The 26,305-nt window shown below is 42.0% G+C and overlaps 2 protein-coding genes and 1 pseudogene across 3 annotated transcripts in view; 1 reads left to right on the forward strand and 2 right to left on the reverse strand.

Annotated features, from left to right (window-relative positions):
* Positions 1-1,314: 1,314 nt before the first annotated feature.
* Positions 1,315-6,399, reverse strand: LOC141491812 (homeobox protein otx5-like). Of its 2 annotated transcripts, none has more exons than XM_074192616.1 (3): positions 6,288-6,399; positions 2,216-2,367; positions 1,315-1,998 (listed from the first exon to the last, which is right to left on the reverse strand). In XM_074192616.1, exons 1-3 carry the CDS (start codon positions 6,397-6,399, stop codon positions 1,315-1,317), a joined length of 948 nt encoding a protein of 315 aa, XP_074048717.1. The 2 variants fall into 2 exon arrangements, with proteins under 2 accessions (XP_074048717.1, XP_074048718.1); XM_074192617.1 differs by having other exon boundaries at positions 2,216-2,386; positions 6,313-6,396.
* Positions 6,400-24,193: 17,794 nt separating this feature from the next.
* The window catches only part of LOC141491833 (NTPase KAP family P-loop domain-containing protein 1-like), a 71,053-nt gene continuing 68,941 nt past the window's right edge, over positions 24,194-26,305 (forward strand). The window contains exon 1 of the mRNA XM_074192621.1: positions 24,194-24,752. The gene's annotated coding sequence lies outside the window, so the exon portion shown is untranslated. The remainder of the gene's footprint in view (positions 24,753-26,305) is intronic.
* On the reverse strand, positions 24,275-24,681 carry LOC141491844 (large ribosomal subunit protein eL30 pseudogene; annotated as a pseudogene).

Below are 26,305 nucleotides of genomic sequence, written 5' to 3' on the forward strand. Positions count from 1 at the left end.
GGACTCAAAAGGTCCCATGCATCAGGCGAAAATTCTGAGAATCTTCCCTCTGCTCACCCATTCCCCATTTATCCTCTCTATGGTTGGTTTGTCCTTTGACACTGAGGGCAGGCCTATTTTTTACCTTTATTTGTAGTATTTGCACTTAGCACAGGGTCTGGTGCATTTTAAGTCATATTTGGATTTATTTCGGCAAAGATTGGAATGATTTGCCATTTTCTTTTCCAGCTCCTCATCTGACAGAGTTAAGGTGACTTGAGGCAACCAGAGTTAAAGTGACTTGCCCAGGGTCAAACAACTAGTAAATGTGTAAATGTCTGAAACTGGATTTGAACTCGATGAGCTTCTCTGACTAAAGGCCCAGCATTCTAGCAACTTGGACCACCTAGCTGGCACATTAATAAATATTGTCTTAAAAAAAAAAAGCTATGTAATCAGTGCTGGGTTTCTTTAATATCTCCTCTCAAAGGTCTGTGGACCCAGCTGGCATGGGGAACCCGTTAAACTGAACTGGCCTGAAATCCCCCTCCCCCAGCAGTTCTTGGACTATGTACAATTCTGTTGGGAGTCAAGGTAGGTAAGGTTTTCATGATGGGACTTGCCCTTATCTGAACCAGTCCTCTGAAGTCTGTAGAGTGAGTTTTTGTGGGCTTTTTTTTTTGCAGGTTGCAAAGATTTCTTTGAAGGCTTACTAAAAGTTCATTTTTTTTTCCTTCAGTATTTCATGTCATTTTGCCATTTTAGAAGTGGAAGGGAACCCAAGACACCATCAGATCCAATCTCCTTGTCTATACGTGAGAAAACAGTCTGAGAGAAGCAGGAATGTGTTTCCTAGGATTTGAACAGGGGTACTGGCTCCAAAAACTTCTTTCCACTGAAGCACCAAGGAAAGTCTATTTGTCCAATGCCTTTGAAAATCAAATCCTTTCCTTCTTGGGTGGGGGGAGGGTTAGTTGATCATCTATGTCCTTGTGGGGGCAGATCCCAGTATTTTAAAATTTTCATTCTTCTAAATTAAAGCATAGTAGGGATGTACAGGATCTCAATGAGTCAAGATCCTTGTCTCCTTCCATTAGAAGCTGCTAGTAACAATCTTAGGGATCATCTATCTGTACCCCCCCTAATTACAGGAGAAACTGACCCAGGAGAAGAGAATTGTTTAAGGTTACAGTGGTGATAGATGGGAGATTCAGGGTCCTGGATCCAGTTGAGAAGTTCCTTCCACAAACCACCCCTACCTCCTCGTTCAGAAAGATGGAATCTTAAGAGGGTTCAACTCCAAGAAGGAAAGAACTTAACTCTCCCTTCCCTCATCTACAACACCTGGAATTTCCATGAGGTTTGATCCTTGTATTCCAGGCAATCAGCAGTTGTGCTAAAGTTGAGTTTCCAGGTACTGTTGGACTCTTTGTAATCCAGACAATCCACTGGGCTGAAACCCAGGCCCCCAGCCGCAAAACTCTGACCTGACAAAGAGGCGGGTGACTGGCCCAAGTGGGGTCCCATGCCAGGGGCAGGGAGAGGACTGAGGGAAGAAACAGGTCCGCCCAGCTGGGACCCCATGGGTGAGAGGTAGGGGCTACAGTCTAGACCCCCAAAAAAGGAGCTCGAGCTCCCATAGGGTGAGGAGGAGGCACCGAAGGTTGCTGGGGTAGGAGCATAGGTCAACGCATAGGAAGAGGAGGCAGAAACAGAAGCCCCAGGACCACGTTGGGTACAGACGGATGAGCTCCCCGAAGCCCCCATTGTTGCCAGGGGGTCTGACAGTGGAGAGAGGGCAGGGCTCCAGATGGATACTGATGCTGAAGGAGGAGTGCCCGAGGAAACAGGAGTTGGGCTGTAAGGACCTGGGGGTTCTGGCCCAGATTCTGCTCCACCTCGGGGCGGAGAAGTGCCCTTCTTCTTGGTGGGGCGGGTCTTGGATGTCCCCGCACCTGCTGGCTGCTGTTGCTGCTGCTGCTGCTGGCGACACTTTGCTCGGCGGTTTTTGAACCATACCTGGGGGAGAGAAAGAGTATAGAATTCTGAATGGGAAGACCAAGTCAGTCAGGATGAGACTTAGGTTCAAATCCCCATCATGGACCAGATATTTAATGGGTTAACGCCAGCTGTGGTTAGGATAACTCACAGGGCTGCTAGGAGCTCATGGATACTATTAGGGGGAAAGGCAGACAGGCTTCAGAGCCTGGGATTCTGAGGGGTAGCAAGTCTAGACCTGGACTCGGGATTCTGGTAAGTTGATTTTGCCTGCTACATCCTCTCGCATGAAGATATCAGGGTATCGGGTCTTGGCAAAAAGGCCTTCCAGGATATCTAGTTGAGCTCGGGTGAATGTGGTCCGTTCTCGTCGCTGCTTCCGTGGTGTGCCTGGGTAGGACAAGATGGCCCCAGTCAGAAGCTGTCTGATGAACTAGGGTGGGGGCGACCCAATGCCATTTCGACTTTCCCTCATTCTCTTTCTGTTTTTCTCATCTTCATGTTTCTTTCATCCCTTTTTCTTTCTCATCTTTCCTTTTCAGCCTTTTCTTTTCCTCATCTGCCCAACTATTCTCTCTCATTCCTCCTTTCTCTTTTTCCCTTTCATCTCCCTCTTCTTTGCCTTTCTCCTTCCTCTTTCTCTAGTGCAGGACCCCAGAGCTGGAAGGGGGGGACACTGCAACAGCCTTCCTGATCCTGACCCATACAAGAAAGGAATGCCTCCTGATGGAGTCAATAGGAGGAAGCCACCTACCTGTCTTCTTAGAGCCTTCTCTTCTTCAGACTAATTAAGTACAGTTCCTAAAGTTCATTTAGGCCAACTCCATCATTTTATGGATAAGGAAACTGAGGCACAAAGGTATCTAAGATCACATAGATTAAATAGAAGTCAGAAGCTGACTTCAAATTCAGCATTCTTCACACTGCCTTCTTTCTTTCCTACTTCTATCCCTTTTATACCCTTCCATTTTTTTCTTCTCAGTCTCCATCCACCTTTTTTCTTCTCTTTTTTTCCCCCTCCCCACTGAAGTCATGGATATGGGAGAAAGACATCTGAACCTGAGAGTCTGAAGACCTGGTTTCTGGTCCCATTGAATCTTGGGTGGGTCTCTTTCCTACAATGGGTCTCAGTTCCTATCTATAAAATGGGTCAGTACCAAGTTCTTGAAAAAAGGCTCAAAGAAGACAAAGGGGGATATGTAGTGGGATAAGAAATAAAGGGAGATATGTCTAAGTCTAGACTTAGGAATCAGAAGTCCCCTTTCCATGAGAACAAAATTCCTATAATTTTCAGGATGCCTCATTACCTCTCTGGACCTTGATTTCTTTTCTTTGTAAGATGGGAACCACACAATCTTGAAAGTTGGAAGGGAAGCAAGCAGTCAATTAGTTTAACCTTTAATTCAAAGAGAATATATTCTTTAACATAGTTGAATCCTCAGTGATGGAGAATCCATTACCTCCACTTTTGGAGAGCTCTCATCAGGTAACTCTTCTAATGTTTAAGTCCAACATTAGCCAATGCTCTCCCCTTCTATCTTCTGGGAGCTAGTGTAAATCCTGTATATAAGGGCAGGGTCAACTAAGCCTTCCCTTCTCTCCAGGTTGTTTTTTTTAAGGCAATGGGGTTAAGTGACTTGCCTAAGGTCACCCAGTTAGGCAATTAGTGTCTGAGGCTGGATTTGAACTCAGGTCCTCCTGACTCCAGGGCTCACTCTACCTAGCTGCCCCTCCCTCCAGGTTTCTAACTCATTATTGCCCTTCTCAAAATGTTCAGAACTGGGTAATAATCCAAATGTGGTCAGATATCCGGAAGAATATCTCCCTAATCCAGTGGAATCCATCAAGAAGCACCTAAGTGTCTACTAGTCCCAATCATTATTGTTGTCCAGGGTCACCCAGCTAGTATCTATGTCCATATTTGAACTCAGAATCTGAACTCCAGATTCTACCTCTTAAAAGTAATGGTAGAATCTCTCTTAATGTAGCTCTTACAATATTTCTAAAGAGATAGATGCTATAGACATGAAGCCAAAATGGTTTTTTTTTAACCTTCCTACTGAAGTCAATAGTGGCCAACTTTGGCTTTCTCAACAGCCTAAGGGGCACAGGGGACTCAAATTCCTGAGTTCAGATCCAACCTCCTATCATCTGTGACCCTAGGCAAGTCACTTAGCTCAACTAAAGCAATTCCATGACAACAACTAACTGTCCATGCTAGCCCCTAGATCCTTTTCAGGGCAAACTTTGCTCTGGTCAAACCTCCCACACTTGGGCTCTAGGAAGGTGATTTCCGGATGCCCTTTTCTCAGTGAGATCTCTGGATTCCAGATTTGATCATCTTTATCTACTATTCTGAGGCAAATTGGAATCACTTGCAAATCTGATAAACAGACCCACAGTCCTCCATAACAATGGCTCTTTCCTTAACTCCTAATGGTTAAAATCAGGGCTTCCGGACCTAATCATTCAACAAACACATACTTCCCTAAGTTACAGTCTCTTATTTGCCAAATCTAATGACCTTTTCTCAGTCTTCCACTATTCTGATCTATGGTAGCTTTTCTTTGATAGTGGAAAGCCCCCTTCTAGATCCACAACCCCTCAGGTCTTCTTGCCTTCCCTACATTTGGGTCTGAGGCATCCTCATCCTGGTACTCACTTAGGCTACTTGAAAATCAAGGAGTAAGCCTCTTCCCTCTCCCATCCCCCTGGGCCAATCCATTTGCAAATCTAGATTTTGTTTTTGTAACCATCTCTCGGGCACATTCTCCCTTCTGACATTTCCCCTCTGGCATAGACCTTCATCACCTTCCATCTGAACTATTAGAATAGCTTTCCAGATTGCCACCTTGTCTCAAATCCCTGCCCACTTCCCCACTTGAAAGGAAAAAAACTTCCTTTGGGCTTTTTTTGGATCAATAAGGCAAAAAGTCAGGACCAAGAATCTGATCACAATGGCTCCCCATCCCCTCCAGGATCCTATGTTTGGCTTTCAGACCATTCATAACCTGGTGGTCTCTTTACCTTTCCAGTCTTCCTAACTCATCTCTCCCACCTGCCAGTACTATTCTGAGGCTAGGAAGTGGCCGGTGGTTTTATATACAAGTGCTAGATGAGTTTGGATGGAGACTGGACTAACTCGGTAATACTCTTTCCTGATCCTCAAAGGGAGTCACCAGTCTTAAGTACTGGATATTGTCACTGGCTGTCCCTCATGGATGAAATTTTCTCTTCAAGTGCCAGCTAAAATCTCACTTTCTGCAATAAGACTTTCCTAAAGTCTTTTAATGTTGATGCCTTTCCTCGGTGGATTATTTTGATTTAACCCTAAGTCATCTTTGTATGTAGTTGTAGGTTTCCTCCCCCATTTGAGCACCAAGAAAACAGATGCTCAGATTTATTCAGCATATAGTAGGTGCTTAATGTTCATGGATCAACACAGATCACCAGAAAACTCCACTAGAGACTTTTTTTTTTTCCAAGATAGCAATTCATCAGTGGGAACTCTTAGGTCTGATTTTTATGCTCAGTTCCTCCTTATTTCTCCATCTTTTCCACCCAAAACATTAGAATCTGTCAAATGTTTTTCTCAGAAAAAGACAAACTCTACAATGGCATTCTCCTGAACTGCCCTTATAAGCCTGCCCTGTCTCACAAGGGTTTGTATGGATAACTGCAAACCTAGGAATAGCAAGTAACAGGAGTGCACCTCTGCTCTTCACTTCCTTTTCCTATGTCCCCTTCCATTTTCCCTTTGAGGTTCCTTTAATAATCAAATGTCATGTAGGATAGAAGACTGCCCCAGTTGAACTCTGAGGCAGCTCCTGGTTTCTCTGCCTACAAAAGGAGACTAACGTAGCCCTAAGCCCCGAGTAAGTTACTTGAAAAAAACAGCTTCAGTTTCCCATCCAAAAAATACAAATAGCTCCCACCTCACATTGAGGGCTAGAATTAAAGGAGATAATTAGTCTGTGTTAGCTCTGATTACTTTTTTACCAAGTCCTTTCTCCATACATACTTTTCTTTCTCTTGTCTTCAATGGGACCTTTGTTGGACTTGCTACTCTCCCTTCCCACAGCTCTCCTTTTTTCTTATTTCTTCTCTTCCTTCTCTGCCTCATTCCTTTCTTCTCCCCCAGCCCCCTTCCACAACCCCCCCCCCCCTTTGTATCTGCTTCTTCCCCTTCCCACAGAGTTGGGCTCGGTCCAAATTTTTGGACGTGTCTCTGACCTAAGCCTCAGTTTGCTCCCTCCGGATAATGGGGCAACAAAATAAAACCGATTTCAGAAGGACTGGATTTGACTCACCTGAGTAGCCAGTGGTGGGTGTTCCGTGTAGAATCTCCAAAGCAGGTGTTGCCAGGGTCAGTGCATTGACCGAATAATGGGGTGGGGGTGACTTGAGGTAAGAGGACATCATGCTCCCAGGACCAGGGACCCAGGGGTCCAGGCTGAAGTGGGATAGCGGGGAGTGTCAGTCAAGGCTACTGTCCACCACCCACCTCCAAACAGTCAGTGAGGAAGAGAAGGAAGCGACGGAGACCCTTCCTCAGGGGAAAAAGTCTGGAGACCGAGAAAACTCACCCAGACCAAGACACCCAGGGAAGAAGAAGAGGGAAGAGGAAGCTAGGGCGAGTCAGAGACATAAGGAGGAATGGGGTTGGGATGGGTTGAGGCCGAGTCTGAGGCCCTCTGGAAGAGATAAGAAGTAAGGAGAGAAATTCAGAGATATGGAGGGAGGGACTCCCAGGAAGAAAAGGTGAGCTCCACAGGATGGAGTAGAACTTTTGTATTAGAGTGATGGAAGATTTAAATACAATTATCTAAGGCAAGGGCTAGACTAAGGACCCAGGGGACCGCACCTCCTAGCCCCACCCAGTTTTGGCCAGAGGGCAAGGAGGGAAACCTAAACTTCAGCCACCCCTTTTTTAGGGTCTCTTTCCTCTTTGTCCAGTCTCCATCCAAACTCATCTATGAGATGTATATGAAACACTGGCTACCTCCCAGGTGCTGAAGGACAAAATGAAATACTCCCTGCCCTCAAGAAGCTTATATTCTTCAGACCTTAAATTCTCCACCTTTGCCTCTCCAGAAACAACTGTTCTTCCCTCCTATTGTTTATCCATCCTGGTGTCTCTCCCTCTCCAGAGAGTCTTTCCAACCTCTCCCTCTCTTGGTTCATGGGCACTTTTTCCGACTCTCTTTTGTGGTTCTCTGCCTTCCCCCTTCCTTTGCCTAGTGACTCTGTCTCTGCAGACCTTTGAAGAGTCATGCTCTTCCTCCTCACCCCTATTTTCTGCATGTTTGTAACTTTTATCTCTGACTCTGCTATCTCACCGTCTCTGTCTCCCTCGGCTATTTTTCTGGTTCTGACTCTTCTGACTACTATTTCATCTTACTGTTTCTTTCCTGTTGTCTTCCCCATCCCCAGTCCACTCTGTTGGTCTCTTTCTCCTGTTTTAACCTCTCCAGGGTCTCCTCACTGTCTCAAGTCTCTACCCTCACCCATTAGCTGGTCACTCACCTTTTAACTGGCCAGACTAGGTTCAAGGACCCCTAAGGCAGGGGCAAGAGACCAGCTCCAACTATCACTTGGGAGTTGAACTGTCGAAAGCTGTGGCCACCCAGGGCCTGGGGATTTTAAGCCTGGTCTCTGAGTGATGTCACCCCAGCCTGGCCTGGATCCTGGGCCCTAATCCTGGGGAAGGCTGCCTCTCCCTGGAACCAGGAGGTGACATTGGGAAGGGGGAGGGGGGTAGAGAAACCAGCCGGTCCATAATCCCCTCCCTTCCCCCCACATTGACCTGGCAGTCAGGGCTGACAGGAGAAGGGAGAGGACTGGGGACGGGGCCCTGTAGTCAGCCCCCTGTCATAGCTAGGAAGGCAGCCCAGGTTCTGACCAGAAGCCCCCTTGCCTCAAGCTAACTTACCCCATTGGTTTTTCCATTCCTTCTCCCTCTAACCCCCTAAAACGCACTCTCAGCCCCAACTGTACCACTTGGCTGCCATACCTTTGGTCTCCCCAGTTCATTCTTGGAAAGAAGCCTGAACAGAACCCAGTACAAAGGGTGCTGAATCAATTTGCCATTTTCTTTTCTTTCTTTCTTTCTTTTTTTTTTTTTTAGGGACAAAATTTTATTTAAGCATTGCTGTGGTTAGCAGAAGTTAAGGGACAGTAGAATAGCAGTAAGGAAAGGTATAGGAGCATGAGAAGTTACCTGGGGCATCACGTTCCCCCAGAGCAGGCTGCCCGTCCGAAGGAAGATGAGCTAGCTGGGCATAAGGAGTAAAGGAAGGCACAAGTGAGAGGTTATTTGGGGATCACAATCCCTCAGAAGACAAACCTCAACTTGCCATTTTCTGTGACAATGCATTTTTTTTTTGTATTTGACTAGATTCTCGGTTCTAGAGACTTGATCTAAGCCTCTGGAATTCTTTACATCCAGTCCCATCCCCTTTTCTCCAGCTGACAAATTAATAAATCAAATCAAAGATATAACTTCTGGACTCCCCTCCCTTAGAAGTTCCAAGGTAACATACAAACCAGTCTAAAGCTAAAAACTCTTTATCATTCAGGCTGGTAATGAATAACTAATGACTATAGACTCCTTTATTCTTTTTTTTTTAGATTTTTGCAAGGCAATGGGGTTAAGTGGCTTGCCCAAGGCCACATGACTCCTTTTATTCTTGTAAAGCGCTTCGCAAAAATCTCATTTGATCCTTAATACAAAGATTGATGCTCCTATTATCAGCATTTTACAGGTGAGGAAACAGGATGACAAGGTTAAATTATTTGGTCAGGATAAACAGCCACTATGACAGTGATTGGGGCAGGACTTGAACTTGGGTGATTCTGATGTTAGGTCCATGCAGGTCAAGTCACTGTGTCACCAGTTGCTAATGCTCTCTATTACTTGTAAGGTAATGACTGCTCATTTCTCTTCACCTTTAGGTCTACTTGCAAGTTACCATCGCTGGTTGTCCCCTGTCCCAATCTGTTCCCCAACTGACCATCTCATCTAGCCAGCCAAGTTCCCAATCCTTACCTCCACCTCTCGGGATTCTTTCCTAGCTTCTGCTCATCTACCGTCTCTTATAAGAGTACTTCAAGTCCCCTCCCACTTTTTAGGGATTTAATTAAATTATCATAGAGTGAGGAAAGGGTCTTTAAATTTTTGACCAAAGTAAATACTTCGATTAGTCTCTTGTCCAAAGTTCCAACCAGCATTGAGGCTGGACAGTTCCTTTAAATGCCAATCACTGTCAGTGGCTTTGCAAAAACCCCAGCCCAGACACTAGGGTCTCTCCAGTCTCCCACCAGCTTCACTAACCCAGACATAGACTGTGCATCTGGGGATTAGGGGCAGACTGAAAAAGCCGTGGGGAGGGGGGAAGATGGGGAGAGGGGAACTGGGACCTCATTAGCTGAAGACTGGGGTGAGAGAGTGGAGGTATATAGACTAGGATAAAGCATGCCCAGCTGAAGAAGGAAGTTGGCTTCTTAATTGGAAAATCCTTCCTTGGAAAAGAAGGAAGATTAGGTCCTGGGATAGAAAATAGGAGGTAGGAAGAAGGAGGCCCCCCCCCATTATCATCCTGAGGACCTTTGAGGATGTTTGGGTCATGATATCCTTTGGAACACCCTCATGCCACTTCTAATGCTTTGAGATCATCAGGGCAGCTACTTGAGGGTGTGGGTTGTCTTTTATTGTTTTTGTTTTTGTATCTTTAGCACTTTGTCTGACTTGTTCTTAAATGATTGATTGATACTTGAGACTGGATATGGGGTGAGGGTGTCAAAAATGTGGGGAAGAACATAAAATAATTTGTCTAGAATTGAAAAAGACTTTGGCCATCACAGTCTGGCCCTCACTTACATTTCCAGACTTATTATGTGTCCAACAGTCTCTAGCTTACTTTCTATCTCCCAAAAAGGAAACTCCATCTCCAGGTTTTGCACAGACTGGTCCTTCATCCCTGGAATGACCTTCAGGCAACTCAATTCTTTAAAATCTGGGAATTAAAAAAAGAGGCAATTTTGATACCACTAGGTCTGGATCCCAAGGAGATCAATGAAAATGGAAAAGGACCTCTATTATAAAATATACACAGCATAACAGTTCTTTTGTGGTTGAAAAGAATTGACTATTGAGGGAATATAATCTTCTCACTCTCTTTTTCTTGCCTTTTTTTTTTTTACATTTTTCAAGGCAGATGGGGTTAAGTGGCTTGCCCAAGGCCACACAACACAGCTAGATCATTATTAAGTGTCTGAGGTCGGATTTGAACCCAGGTACTCCTGACTCCAGGGCTGGTGCTTTATCCACTGTGCCACCTAGCCACCCCATTTCTTGCTTTTTTTTGGTGAAATAGCTAATATGGTTTCACATGTATAAGTGATATATTGCTAGAGAATTTAGGAACTCAACATTTTTGAAAAAAGAATATTGAAAATATATAAATAATATATATATTTTTTAAAAGTGGCAAAAAAAAAAACAGTCCCTGCCTTCAAGGAGCTTACAATCTATTGGAGACAACATGCAAAGAAATATATTCAGGATAAATAGGAAATAACAGAAAGAACTTGACTGAAGAAGGACTGGGGCAGTGTAGAAGGTGGGATTTTCGTTGGAACTTAAAGGAAGACAAGTAGATGAGTTGTTAGAGTGGAGGAAGGAAAGCATCCAGTCATGGCGGATAAGCAAGAGGCAAGAAATTGAGGATCTTGTTCTTGGAACAGCCAAGAGATCAGTGTCACTGGATTAAAGAGTAATGATGGGGTATAAGGTTTAAGATCTCTGGCTCCCAGAATCCGCTGCTTCCTTCAAAATTTAGCTCTTAGCTTATCTTCTATAGGGATGCCCTCCTCTCCTTCAGCTGGGCTCCCCAAATCCCTAACCCTCCTCTTTCTGAGACTCCCTAAAAAAAATTTCCTTGGTTTGTACTCTTTATGTATGCCATATTTGTTGGTGTCAACCTGAATTCCCAAATACAATGAATAGAAGCCCCCCCAGAGGGGCAAGGACTTTTCTTTAGCAATCCCTCCCATTGCCTAGAATTGAAATTGCAGTCTTGAATTGTATTCAAGGTAATTTGGTCCCTCCCATCCCACACTTCAGCCTTAATTTACAGTGGAAGAAATTCCATTGTTCTTATTCAGTCATGACTGACTCTTGGTGACCTCATGTGGAGTTTTCTTAGCAGAGAGACTGGAGTGGTTTGTATTTTCCTTTTCCTTATCATTTTGCAGATGAGGAAACTGAGGCAAACTGAGTTAAGGTCTGATTTGAACTCAGGTCTTCCTAACTGAAGGTACCAATTCATACCTACCCACCCAACTAAACATCTCAATTTCTAACAACTAAATTCTCAATTTGTAAGAACAAATCTTTTCTCTGCACTTTTTTGCCTCTGGCATGGGTGTGGGAGCAGTGAATGGGGGCCTGTGATTAAATTTGGTGTGTTGGCTTCAAAATTAGCCCAGTTTGGTACTTTGAGATCTATGATGTATGGTCCTTTGTATCTGACTTCCTCCTCATCTTTGACAGGGAAATCTGGGGCAAGATAGGTGGAGAAGGGTGATTTATATTATATATGTGAGAGATGGAAAGGGACCTTAGAAATCATCATGTAGTGCAATCTGCTCATTGTACAAAGAGGGAAACAGATTCAGAGAGGAGGTTGGAAGCTAAATTGGAGAGAGCAGAAAAGTAATTGAAAGGAAGAGAAGTGGGAGTAGAGAGAATAGACTTTTTTTTCTTTGAGTTTGAGTAAGGAAAGGACTAAAGTATGCTAATTTAAGAGGATGGTTCTAGAGAAAGTTTGTAAAGATAGAGTAGATGGAACCAATAAATGAAAAGAGGTTGAAGATGGTGATGGGAAAGCTGGGAAAAAATTGAAATTGTAGTCTGCTAGAGAAGATAGGAGGATGGGATGAAGAGCCATTTAAAGGGGCTGACTTCACCAAATTGTCAAAGATTGGGGAAAAGGTAGGGGCAGCTAGGTGGTGTAGTGGATAAAGCACCGGCCTTGGAGTCAGGAGTACCTGGGTTCAAATCCAGTCTCAGACACTTAATAATTACTTAGCGGTCCCATTTGCCTTGCAAAAAAAAAAAGATTGGGGAAAAGGAGGAAATGGTGGGAAATGAAGTCAAAGCATTTTGAAGATGAGTAAAATGACCTTATTTTTCATTCAAAAACTGAGAAAGTGGGGGGCGGTTAGGTGGCGCAGTGGATAGAGCAATGGCCCTGGAGTCAGGAGTACCTGGGTTCAAATCTGACCTCAGACACTTAATAATTACCTAGCTGTGTGGCCTTGGGCAAGTCACTTAACCCCATTGCCTTGAAAAATCTAGAAAAAAAAAACAAAACTGAGAAAGTCAGGGTACAGGAAGGTGTGGAAAGCTTGAGACTAGAAAGAAAGATTTGAAATGGCTTCTGGAGGTAATAAATTTGGTCCAACTTCATCTGTAGCACTGTCAAGTTAAATTAATGTCAGAAGCTTGGAAGGGCAGAATGAGGCTGTTCAGCAAAAAGGTGGGCTGGGGGACATCGGGAGAATAAAGAGGATCCAAGAAAGCACAGGGCTAAATTTTTATTTTGTTTCTGATTTCTCTGTAAAGGAGAATGCTCTTTGCACTGCAAAGAATGGAAGAGAGTTGATAGCCCAGATAAATAAGGTGATAGCTATCCTTGATGAAGTGAAGCCACCTGGGCCAGATCACTATAGCAAACCTCAATGCTGAAAATAAACAAGTCACTGGGACTGATGGCTAGGCCACTTTAAGGGATATCTTAAAAATCCTGGGGGAAAGGAGAGATCCTTCAAGGTTGGAGAAGGAAAAACTTCACCTCCATTTCCCAGAAATGGGAAGAAAAGAGTCTGCAAAAGGTCAAGGGAGTTTGCCTCTTGTCCCTGAGAAAATTTCAAAATGCATTCTTAAAGGTTTGGTTGGCAAGCTGGTAATCATGACTTGGAGACCATGATTACCAAAAAGAACAGGGCGACCTTGGTTCCTTTTTTTTTTTTTTATGAAGGACTACTGAACTGGATGAGAGGAAATGTTATAAAAGAGCTTACCTGGTTTTTATCAAAGATTTTGACAATGTATTTCATGGTCTTATCTGAGAAAGGATGGGAAGGTGCCAAATAGACAATAATACGAGGAGAGTGGATTGGATGAATAGACACCAAGAGTTACTGTTAATGGTTCAATTTCAGCAAGATAGTTGAGTCGGCATTTTCTCCATTACTTTCTTAGTCTCCATACAATCAGCAAAGCAAAAAAAAAAAAATCATTTGTGATTTGTGGTGTATGCCAAATTCTGAGGTGGGCATGCTCACACTGAAAATTTAATCATCGGTTCTGGGGAACCATTTTGGGTTGATTCCAACACATCCCCTCCATCATTTGTCATGTTCCCCCTTTTTTTGGTCAACTTTGCCAATATTAGATATTAATAAATATTGATATTAGATATTAATAAATATTGAATGATTTGTCTTGACTTGCCTTACCTCTTTGGATCACAATTTTTTCACTTGTATAATGAAGATCTTGAACTAGAATCCCTTTCGATTCTAATTCTGAGTCAGAATTCAGGGCTTTACATATGATTGGGTCTTGGAGGAAGGGTAGGGATGTAGTCCCACTCCCCCTTTTACTTGTCCCATTCTTTAGTCTTTACCATCCAAAGTGGGTTTTTTTTGCAAGGCAAATGGGGTGAAGTGGCTTGCCCAAGGCCACACAGCTAGGTAATTATTAAGTGTCTGAGACTGGATTTGAACCCGGGTACTCCTGACTCCAGGGCATCTAGCCACCCCAGTCTACCATCCAAGGGGAAAAGTAGGTAGTCCCTTCCCCCATCCCCCAGATGCCCCCTCCCCCCAGGAACTGCTTTCCAAAGTGCTTAGCAAATCCTCTGATCCTCCTAACTTTCTTGAGGATCCAGCTTCAGGTTTACCTCCTTTCCACATGAATCCCTGGCTTTCTTTCCCTGGTTTCTAGTATCTCCCTCCTCTCTCCCTCCTTACTGTCCAAGCGTCTCTCAAAAGTCTTCTCCAAATATATTTTGTATGTCTGTGGTAACTTTTACCAAATTGCTTGCCTTCTCAATGATGAAAGAGGGAAAGGAGAAAGAAAATTTTGAACCCAAAAGTTTAAAATGTTAAAAATTGCTTTTAGGGGCGGCTAGGTGGCACAGTGGATAAAGCACCAGCTCTGGAATCAGGAGTACCTGGGTTCAAATCCAGTCTCAGACATTTAATAACACCTAGCTGTGTGGCCTGGGCAAGCCACTTAACCCCATTTGCCTTTCAAAAAAAAAATTGCTTTTAGGGGGAGCTAGGTGGCACAGTGAATAGGGTATTGCCCCTGGAGTCAGGAGGACCTGAGTTCAAATCCAGCCTCAGACACTTAATAATCACCTAGCTGTGTGACCTTAGGCAAGTTACTTAACCCCATTGCCTTGCAAAAAAAATAACTAAAAGTTGCTTTTACATGTAATTGGGGGAAAAAATAAGATAATTAGTCATTTAAATGTTTAAAAAAAAGTCTTCTCCAGCACCACAATGCAAAAACATCAGTTCTGCAGCACCTCAGTTTTTCTTATGGTTCGATTCTCACAGTCATACATTGCTAATGGAAAAACCATAGTTTTCACTACATAGACCTTTGTCAGCAAAATGATGGCTCTGCTTTTTGAGTGTACTGTCTAGATGTGCTATAACTTTTCCTTCCAAAAAAGTATGCACTGAACTTTTAATTGCTTGGCTGCAGTCACCATTTGAATTGATCTTTGAGGCCAAGAATAAAAAATGTAATACTGCTTCCATTTCTTCTCCCTCTATTTGCCAGGAAGTGATGGTGCCAGTTCCCAAGATCTTAGTTGTTTTTTTTTTTGTTTGTTTGTTTGCTTGTTTTTAATGTTAAGCTTCAGGCAGATTTTTACACTCTCCTCTTTTCCCCTAATCAAGAAATTTCTTAATTTCTCTTCACTTTTTGCCATCAGAGTAGTATTGTCTGGATATCTGAAACTGTTAATATTTCTTCAAGAGACCTTAATTCTAGCTTTTGATTCATCCAGCCTGGATTTTCCATTTAAGTTAAAATAAAGGTGATATATATAGTCTTGTGCTATTTTTCCAATTTTATATTACTAAGTTCTGTTGTTTTTTTGACCCTCATACAGGTTCCTCAAGAGCCAAGTAAGATGATCTGGTACTCCTATCTCTTTGAGGATTTGCCATAGTTTATCATGATCTACACATGAATGGAGGAGAAGTAGATGTTTTTGTAGAACTCTTGCTTTCTTTCTAATCCAGTGAATGTGAGCAATTTGGTCTCAAGATCCTCTGCCTCTTTGAAAACCAGTCAGTTTGGGTTTTTTTTTTTTTTGCTAATTCATGGTTTATGTATTGCTGAAGATTAGTTTGAAGAATCTTAAGCATAAACTTGCTGTGATGATAAATGAGTGAAATTGTTCAATAATGCAGACACACAAATACATATAGATAGATATGGATAGATAATGCAGATTCATATAATGATAAATTATGTCCCCAATTCAGAGGAAGCTCCTTCAATGCCTAAAGGGAGGATCTCTAACAACTAGGATCTGCTATGAATTACTTCTTTTGCAGGCCTTATTTATTCTCTAATCTTGAACCCAATTTCCCCTTAGTTATACTGGTGGGAGAGATCAGCACAAATTTGGGGAGTGAGAGGTTTTTTCTTACTCTATAGTAACATTTGGCTAAACACAAATCTAAAAAAAACAATGAGGAGAAGGAAATTATGTACCAAACACTTAAAACAAAAATAAAAATAAATATTATCTCATTTGATCCTTACAATAACCTGGAGGTAGATAGTATTATTATTATTCCTATTTTAGTTGAGAAAACCAAGGAAAACAGAGATTAAACGATTTACCCAAGTAAGTTTTGGAAACTAGGAATTATCAGGGATGAAGTCAAAGTCAAGTCTTCCTGGCTTCAGCCTTAGCACTCTAGTGGATAAAGCACCACAGATGATGCCTTTAAAGGCAGGTAAAGTTCCTTAAAGTCAGGGACTCATTCTGTTTTCTTTTTCCCTTTACATGTTTGTGTAGTTATTACATAGAATTATCCCTTGCACTTCTCAACTTTCCCATTACAGTTTCAAAATATTGGGGGTTGATATAAGAAATTATTGTGCTTTCGATGCAGCCTCTGAAACTGAGATGCAACAATAATGGACCTATCCTCTGCTGTTTGTGCTCATTTTGGTTTAACAATTAAAACCAAGAAAACCCAGGTGTTCCATCTGCCAGCACCACACCATCCATACGTGGAACCATTGATTACAGCAAATGGAGAAGTCTTGAGTGGACAAGTTCATTTACCTTGGCAGTGTCCTTCAAGGAGGTACAACATTGACAATGAAGATGATACTCCCATTGCCAGAGCTAGCTCAGTATTTGGGAAGCTCTGAAAGAAAGTGTGGGAGAGAAGAGACACCAAACTGAAGGTCTACAGAGCCGTTGTTGTGTGTCCGTGAAATCTGGACAGTCTACCTGTGCCATGTCAGGAAATGGAATTGTTTCCATTTAAATTGTCTTAGGAAGATTCTGCAGATCACCTGGCAGGAGCTGATACCAGTCACCGAGATCCTTTCTTGAGCTAAACTGCCAAGCATGCCAACATTACTACAAAGAGTGCAACGATGATGGGCCAGACATGTTGTCAGAATGCCAGACCAGAAAAATTATTTTATGGAGAATTCACTCAAGCTAAGCACTCACAACAGGGTCAGAAGAAGTGATAGTGAGACACCCTGAAGGTTTTGTTGAAGAACTTTGGAATTGATTGTGCGGCATGGGAAACACTGGCACAGGACTGCTCAACATGGCATGCCTTCATCAGAGAGGTGTCTGTGAAAGGCAGAATGGAAGCAGCTCAAAGGTAAATGTGATAACTATAAGTTTAGAGTACCCATCCCAAGGTGTTCCCATTTGTGCCTGACCTGTGGTAGAGCATTCTGAGCTCCTATTGATCTAATTAGCCATAACTGGACACATTATAATTTGTCTCAGAGTGATGTCATTTTGGTCTTCCTCCACAATGAAGGACAAGAACCAGCCAAAAACCCACCCAACCAACCACCCAACAAACAAACCAAAACCAAACATAAGAAGTTTCCAGAGAAAAAACTGTGACCTCTGAATGCAGACCAAAATATACATTTTCACTTTTTAAACTTGTTTTATTTTATTTTTCTTTTCTCATGCCATTTTTCCCTTTAGTTCTGATCCTTCTTTTACGATATGATTAATATGAAAATATGCTAAATATGATTATATATATATATATAAAACCTATATCAAATTACTCATCATGGGGAAGGGGGAAGGAAAGGGGGGGGTAGAAAAATGTGGAACTCAAAGGCTTACAAAAAGGTGATGGTGGATAGAGAATTGGTCTTGGAGTCAGGAGGATGAGAGTTTGAATCCTGCCTCAGATACTTGACTCTTATTGTCTGTGTGACCTTGGGCAAGTCACTTAACTTTGCATCCAGAGCAATCTCCAGTTGTCATGATTCATATCTCCCCAGTGGACTCAGATGATTCCGGAGGGAAAAGTTGAGATTGCTGATTTAGCACAGCAGGACCTCACTCAAATCCAATTATTATGGCATCACCTCCCTGATATCATGGTCTTCTTCAAGAATGAAGTCCCCCCCCAAACAAAAACCTATTTAAAATTCAGACTTTTTCTCTGCCCCTAACCAGTCTATTATGGAAAGAATAAATTTGACAAATAGTTCAATTCTATTGGTCAATTCTATTTATTAAGAGTGTTATTGGGGTGGATAGAGCACCAGCCCCAGAGCCAGGAGTACCTGGGTTCAAATCTGGTCTCAGACACTTAATAATTATCTAGATATGTGGCCTTGGGCAAGCCTCTTAACCCCATTGCCTTGCCAAAAAAAAAAAAAAACAAACCTTAAAAAAAAGTGTTATTGCCAGACAGTTTAGGATAAAAAGGACTGGAAATATAAAGAAAGAAGCAAATTCTAGTTTTTTGATTAGCTGATCTGGAGTTAGACTGGTGCTAATTTCCTGATTTCAGAGACTTTTGTGGCAAAAAGAATCTGGTACAAAAGAATAGGGGATAATTAATTAGCATTCCACTCCCTCCCTCAACCCAGAAGGGATTGAATCAGACTGAAGCAGATAAGGACTGAGACTGGCACAGCCTGGGGTTGGGAGAAAGGGAAGCTAAGGGCTTGAAACAATGGAACTGAAATCCTGAGGGGTTTGGAGACCTAGGATGGGTTTGGCAGTGGAATAAGCTGGGGGGGGGGGGGGGTGAGGGATGAGAACATCAAATAAAGACCAGGCAAAGAACTGAGTACACTGAGCCTGCCCATGGAGATATTTTTGTCCTTTGCTTTGGAAAACATGCAATGACATCCTAGGGTGCTGTCTGGAATTTCAAGCGAATTGGATGTGTGAGGTAGAGCTGTACAGATTTGTTAGCCTCACTCTGTCTTCCATAGTCATCAAAGTCGTGATGACTGGCCATGGCATTGGATGCAGTGAATGACCTTGGTGTCCTTGATGTCTGATTAAGCTCTAAGTGTTTCAGAGCATCAGCTCTATGGCCCTAGGAACAAATTGTTCTTATCTGCCCAATTCTGCCTGGGGAAATCTTCCTGTGCTTGGGGAAGACAGAGCCTTAACTCACCAGAGATGACAACAAACAGCAGCAACAAAACAGAGGTACAACAACAGCAAAAAAGCAAAACCACAATTTGGCCCTTTAAGAAATTCACAGCTTACTAAAGGCAGGGACAAGCAAATGTATATAATGATGATTAAGGTAATATATGGAAATTACTTAATTATTCTTATTCTTATGAATTTAATTCTGGATGAGATGTTTTTGTTCTTTTTTTTTTCAAAGATCTTGACTTCAGGGAGGTGATATCATGATCAGCAAATGAATTAGATTTGAGTGTGTGGGGGGGGTGCATGCTAAATCCCCAGCCTCACTTTCTCCTCTAGAGCCATCTGGGTCCAGTGACCAGATATGGATCAAGAAATGGCCCTGGATGCGCGGCAATCAGGTTTAAGTGACTTACCCAAGGTCACACAGGTAGTCTGAGGCTAGATCAGGTTTTCCTGACTTCAGGGGCAGTTCCAACTCTATTGAAGATGATTACCTGGGCTCACTCACTCCATTTTATTCTGCTGAGAACCAGTTTAGACTGATACTGAAAATCTTAGCCCTGGTAGGCTGAATATTCTGAGATAATGAATTGAGTAATCAAGTCCCTACTCTGCTCTAGGAGGAGATGTAAGGACAAAAAAAAAAGAGGGAAACAATTTTATATAGAAAATAAGCACAAGGCTATTTATAAGAGGAGCACCTGTAGCTTGGAGGAGGAGTTAGAAAGCTTTCAGGTAGGTAGTCCTTGAGCTTAGTTTGAATTTTAGAGCCTGAGGTATAGATAGAGTGCTTTATGGAAAGGGGAGTTTGTCAGTGCAAAGTCAAGAAGGTGGGAGATAAGAGAAAACCAATTGAAGATCAAAGATGGAGCCAATTAGGAGAGTGATGGAGCATAAAAGATAGAGACTAGACCTGTGATTTTATTGAAATGGGGAATCTTGGGTGAAGAAACTTCCTTCATCAAACTTCAAAATTTAAAGAGTCCTCTACAGCTAGTCAATCCAAGTCAACCACCTATTCAGTGACTGAAGCTTTGCTAAGCAGTTACCTACCCTCAAGGAACTCACAGTCAAATGGGGGAGATAATCCAAAGAACTACATAAACAAGATGTAAATGGAATGTAATCAACCAAAGAAAGGAAGAAAGATACAAAAGTACTAGGAAGTGATTCCTGTGGGACTTTAGCTGAGAGATTAGAAAGCCTTCTGGAAAGCTAGGAAGTTGAAATGAGGAGGGAGAGAATTTCAGGCTATGAAGAAAGGTCTAGAGAGATGGAAGGAGGCTAATGTCAGTGTATTGCAAAGCCTGGGAAGAGATATGTAAGGTATAAGAAGATTTAAGAAGCAAAACACTTTGGAGAATGGACAGGATGAAAGGAGTAGGATAAACTGGGGGAGGGGAAATAGGAGGGAGGGAAATACACAGTAAACATAGCTGAAGAAATTGCAGCAAGTTTCTCGGATAAAGACCTCGTTTCTCAAATATATAGAAAATTGAGTTAAATGTATAAGAATAAGAGGCATTCCTCAATTGATAAATGGTCAAAGGATATGAACAGGAAACTTTCAGATAAAGAAATCAAAAGTATCTAGTCATATAAAAATGCTAGAATTCACTATTGATTAAAGATATGCAAATTAAAATAACTGAGGTACCACTCCATGAAAAGAAAATAATAGTGTTGGAACAGATGTGAGAAGATTGAGACGCTAATGTACTATTGGTGGAATTGTGAACCTATTTAACCATTCTGAAGAGCAATTTGGAACTATGCCCAAATGGATTGACCAAGCATTATCACTACTAGGTCTGTAACCCAAAGAGTTCATAAAAAAAGGTAAGGTCTGTTTGTACAGAAATAATTTTATCAGCTCTTTTAGTGACGACTAAGAATTAGAAGTTGAGGGGAATTAATTGGGGAATGGCTGAGCAAATTGTGATATATTAATTTAATGGAATACTATTGTTCTTTAAGAAATGATGCGAGTAGGGGTGGCTAGGTGGTGCACCGGATAAAGCACTGGCCCTGGAGTCAGGAGTACCTGAGTTCAAATCCAGGGTCTCAGACACTTAATAATTACTTAGCTGTGTGACCTTGGGCAAGCTACTTAACCCCATTGCCTTGCAAAAAATTTAAAAAAAAAAATAAGAAATGATGTGAGTGGATAGAGCCCTGGCCCTGGAGTCAGGAGGACCTGAATTCAAATCCGGCCTCAGATACTTAATCATTATCTAGCTGTGTGACCTTGGTCAAGTCAATTAACCCCCATTGCCTTACAAAACAAACAAATGAACCAAAAAAAAAAAAAGAAGAGTCCCATTTAAAAAAAAAGAATTGATTAGCAAGTGGAATTCAGAAAAACCTGAAAAAACTTACATGGGCTGAAAGGAAAAAGAACAAAACCAGAACATTATACATTAGTAACAGCAAAATTGTATGATGATCAGTTGTGAATGACAGCTATTCTTCGTAATATAATGATCAAAGACAATTGCGAGAGTCATGATGAAAAAAGCTATTCATCCCCAGAGAGAAAACTAATGGAATTTGAATTCAGATAAAAGCATACTTTTGCAAGGCAATGGGGTTAAGTGACTTGCCCCAGGCCACACAGCTAGGTAATGATTAAGTGTCTGAGGTCAGATTTGAATTCAGGTACTCCTGACTCCAGGGCCAGTGCTCTATCCACTGCACCACCTAGCCACCCCAAGAGCATACTTTTTTAAAACTTTATTTCTCTTGTTTTTAATCTGTGCTTTCTGCACATGCATAATCTACATCAAATTACTTATTTCTCAAAGAGAGAGGAAAGAATTTAGAATTCAAAACAAAAAAATGATAAAATGTTTCTTATATTAACTGGAGAGAATAATAAATAAATATCTTAAAAAATTAAAAAACTCCCCCCCCCAAAGGATATCAGAAGATTGAAAAGGTAAGGGCTAGGATAGATTATGAGAGGCTTTAAAAGTCAAATGGAGCAATTTTTATTTGGTCTGGAAGGTAAGAGAGTCACTGGACTTTATTGAGTAGAATGGTTAGATCTGTGCTTTAGAAAAATCACTTTGAATAGAGGATGAAGTGAAGCGGGAAGTCTTGGGATAGACACACCCTGCCTGCTTAGTGTACCTTACTATTGTTATCATTTCAGTTATGTCTAACTCTTGTGACCCCATTTGGGATTTTCTTGGCAATGATAATGGAATGGTTTGCTATTTTTTTCTCCAGTCCATTTTTTTTTCCAGAGAAGAAACTGAGGCAAACAGAGTTAAGTGATTTGCCCAGGGTGATACAGCTAGTGTCTGAGTCCAGATTTAAATTTAAGATTATGAGTCTTCCTGACTTCAGATCCTTAAGTCTATCCTCTGAGCCATTTTGCAGCTCTGAAGTTCCTCAGATTCGTCCCACTTGCCTGGAATGCTCTTTTTCCTCTTCTCTGCCTCCTCCCTAGCTTCATTCAAGTCTCAACTAAAATCTTACCTTCTCCTGGAACCTTTTTCTGATCCCTCTTAATGCCAGTGCTTTCCCTCTGTTGGTTATTTCCTATTTTTCCTGTATATAACTTGTTTCTATCAAATTTTCAAAATTAAAAAAAAAAGGATTCCAAAGTCTAGTTATTCACTCAATATGAACTTAGCAAATGGTCCTTAAGATTTGCCTCATAAACATGATGACCAAAGATGTCTAGTCTCACTCAAACAACTGGGAAGGGCACAGACTCCTTCTCTCCTCCAGGCTATTATAATAGTCCACAGGTGAAGTGACCAAGACCTGCACCAGGATAATGCCTATGATGTGGAACTGGGATGTTTAGAATAAGACCTGGATGGTTTCCTTGACTTTATGGCTAACCCATGAGACTCTGAGAGCAATAGTGACCAGTGTTTCAATAATCACTCTAGTCCTGCTCAGAAAGTGGCCAAGGGTGCTAATATCACCATTTCTGACCAGCACAAAGTCTTGGCTTTGGAACCAGAATGCTTGGCTGTTTAGTCCTCTGTAAAAGGGAACTGAACCAGTGGACTCCTAAGGTCCTCCTAGGTCTGGGTTACTCTAAATGTGAGGACTATATCATATCAGGGTGTGGAAGTCCAACACTCTTAACATTCTTGAGATAAATGAAATTAGAAGATAAAGAGTGTTGCCTTGAAGGATCTCTCCTATCTCCACCACTTATTACTTCAATGTAGAAAGAGTGATTCAGAAAGACTTGAATTCAAATTTGACCTCAGACACTTACAAGTGTGTGACCCTGACTGGGCAAGTCTCAAAAAAGAAAGGCAAACTCATAGAGCTCACAATCTAATGGGGGAAGACAACCTGTAAACCACAACTGTATCATCATTGTAATAATGATACTAGCATTCATATAATGCCTACCAAGGACCAGAAACAATGGCAAACATTATCTTGCAAATCGAATACAGACTATATACAGAATAAATAGGAAATAATGAACAGAGAAAATGTGCTGACATTAGAAGGGATCAGGAAAGTGGTTGTACCCACCACCATGAAGATGGAGGGTGGAATCAAGAAGAGAAAGGTAAGATTCCGGTAAGAGGTGAGATTTTAGCTGAGAATTGAAGGAAGTCAGGGAAGTCCCAAGGGCGAGATAGGGAGGGAAAGCACTCATTGCAGGCAAGAAGGAATGGTCAGTGAAAATGAACAGAGCTGGAAGAGTCTGACTTGAGGAGCAGCAAGATAATAAGAAGTATCTCTGAAGATCTGAGAGTCTCTTATCTCCCAATTCCCTTTGTCTCAAGAATGTCAGTCTGGGTTAATGTGTCTTGTCCCTCCCACCCCACACCCCATGGTGTGGCACTTATATCTAGAGTAAAGTTAATAGAAGTTAAAGATTTGAAGATCATGAGATCCAAAGTTGGAGGACCTTAGAGGTCATCCCCCTCCTCTTATAAAGAAAACTGGGCCAACAAAATTGTAAGGGCCACCAGGTGTTCATGACATCAGAATGGAGCATCCCAATGAAATGACTCAAGTCTGAACCCTGACCAACTGGCATCGTAGCTTGAGACAAGGGAAGGTGACTTTATTATTGAACCAAATGACTATACCACTCACCTGGCTGCATGCAAACAACAAAGACCCCCCCCCACACACACACACACGCACACACGCACACAAACACTCCACAAATGGCAGAAGAAAACTAACTAAAAAATAATTCTCTTCTTGTAGTCTCAGGTAAGAACCTCCACTGAAAGTCTGAAGACAAAATGAACTTACTTTCCCAGCTCATACATAGGTTTCCCTTTTCTAGGCATGCCTAGGAACCAGGAATTAGGATTAATTGGAGTTTCAGAGGTCATTTTATTCAACTTCCTTCATTTTACCAAGGGAAAACTTTAGACAGAAAAGTTAATCACTCACCGAGACCAATCAAACTTAGAGAATAATTGAATACCTACTAGTTGTGCAAGGCAGGATAATAGGGAACATAATACTTTCTATATTCTAGAGTTTGAAAAGTATTATCTCATTTCATCCTCACACCTTTGGAAGGTTAGTGCTATTGTCCAGATTCTACAGATGATAATGGGGATGTTTGTCCTTCATTCTTTTTTTTTTTAAAACAATCTCTGGCCAGTTTATTAAAGAATACTTCTGTACAGTTTACTTTTCACTGGTCTGTTCTGGCACGCTTCTAATGATATCAGAATCACCTGGATCAATGATAGCCAGTGTACATACTCTGTTAGTACTTCCCACGTGCTGTGCCCAATTCAATGTTGTTGCCACCGTAGTGATGTACGCCAGTTTTGGCCAACATGGCATAATATTCAATCTCTGATTTCCTCAAGGCCGGGCAGTTGTTGGCCAGGATGACCAGTTTGGCCTTGCGTTGCTGGATCATCTTCAGGGTCTGCTTGTAGCCCAGCACGTACTTGCCACTTTTCATCACCAGCTGGAGCCTCGAGTTGACGGACTCCAGAGACTTTTTCGTCTTCTTTGAGGCCACCATCTTGCTGCCTGCGGTGGAAGGACCCTCAGCCAGAGACCTGCCGCCAAGATGGCTGGGGAGCAAGAAAAAAGGTTTGTCCTTCATTCTTTTGGCTTTTTTTTTTTTGTGTTTTTTGCAAGGCAAATGGGGTTAATTGGCTTGCCCAAGGCCTCACAGCTAGGTAACTATTAAGTGTCTGAGACCAGATTTGAACCCAGGTACTCCTGACTCCAGGGCCTGTGCTTTATCCACTTTACCATCTAGCCACCCGTTGTCCTTCATTCTTGAAGAAGACCATGACATCAGGGAGGTGATGCCTTCACAAGCATGAAGTGAATTGGATTTGAATGAGGGGAACCTGCTGAGTCCCCAGTCTCACTTTCTTCTCTGGAGCCATCTGGGTCCAGTGGCCAGATAGGAATCAGGAGGACTGGAGATGGCCCTCAACTCAAGGCAATGAGGGTTAAGTGACTTGCCCAAGGTCTCACAGCTAATGAGTGTCAAGTATCTGAGGTCAAATTCAAACTCAGGTCCTCTGGACTCCAGGATAGATGCCTCTTTCCACTGAGACACTAAGAACATTGAGGTAGAAAAAAGTTAAGAAATTTGACTCAATTCATATACATGATGCACAGTGTCTGAGGCTAGATCTGAATTCACTTCTTTAGATCTCCAGGATCCATGCTATCTCTATCCACTGCATACTCTAATAAATGATTTGACTCCATTGGGAACCATCTAAAACTCATCAAATACTCTTCCTTTGTCCTTGTGTATATATGCCTGTTAAATAATTGTACAAGGAGCTTTGGGTGACATCAGAAGTTCAGAATCATTTCAATACAGATAAGATATTCTAGAACCATGAAATGTTATTTCTTTTTTAAAAAACATTTTATTTATTTTTCCAACTATGTGCAAAGATAATTTTCAACACTCATTTTTTTGGGGTGGGTTTGAAAGGCAAACGGAGTTAAGTGACTTGCCCAAGGCCACACAGCTAGGTAATTATTAAGTGTCTGAGAATGGATTTGAACCCAGGTACTCCTGACTCCAGGGCCAGTGCTTTATACACTATGCCACTACGCCATCCCTCAACGCTCATTTTTTTTTGTGTGTGTACCTGTCTTTTTTTTAAATTAATTTTTATTAAAGATATTATTTGAGTTTTACAGTTTCCCCCCAATCTTACTTCCCTTCCCCCACCCCCACACAGAAAGCAATCTGTCAGTCTTTACTTTGTTTCCATGTTGTACCTTGATCCAAATTGGGTGTGAGGAGAGAGAAATCATATCCTTAGAGAAGAGACAAGAATTCTAAGAGGTAACAAGATCAGACAATAAGATATCTGTTTTTTTCTAAATTAAAGGGAATAGTCCTTGAACTTTGTTCAAACTCCACATCTTCTTATCTGGATACAGATGGCACTCTCCTTTGCAGACAGCCCAAAATTGCTCCCGATTGTTGTACTGATGGAATGAGCAAGTCCTTCAGCGTTGAACATCACTCCCATGTTGCTGTTAGTGTGTATAGTGTTTTTCTGGTTCTGCTCATCTCACTCAGCATCAGTTCATGCAAATCCCTCCAGGCTTCTCTGAAATCCCATCCCTCCTGGTTTGTAATAGAACAATAGTGTTCCATGACA

The sequence above is a fragment of the Macrotis lagotis genome, chromosome 1 (assembly GCF_037893015.1).
Source record: "Macrotis lagotis isolate mMagLag1 chromosome 1, bilby.v1.9.chrom.fasta, whole genome shotgun sequence".
NCBI lineage: Eukaryota > Metazoa > Chordata > Mammalia > Peramelemorphia > Peramelidae > Macrotis > Macrotis lagotis.

Bases quoted from the DNA above. Each gene is read 5' to 3' on its own strand.
- LOC141491812 (XM_074192616.1), bottom strand. From the start codon at position 6,399: ATGATGTCCTCTTACCTCAAGTCACCCCCACCCCATTATTCGGTCAAT. The intron at 2,368-6,287 runs GTGAGTCAAATC...TGTCCTACCCAG, and splicing joins ACCCACCACTGGCTACTCAG to GCACACCACGGAAGCAGCGA. The intron at 1,999-2,215 runs GTCTAGACTTGC...TCTCTCCCCCAG, and splicing joins TACCAGAATCCCGAGTCCAG to GTATGGTTCAAAAACCGCCG.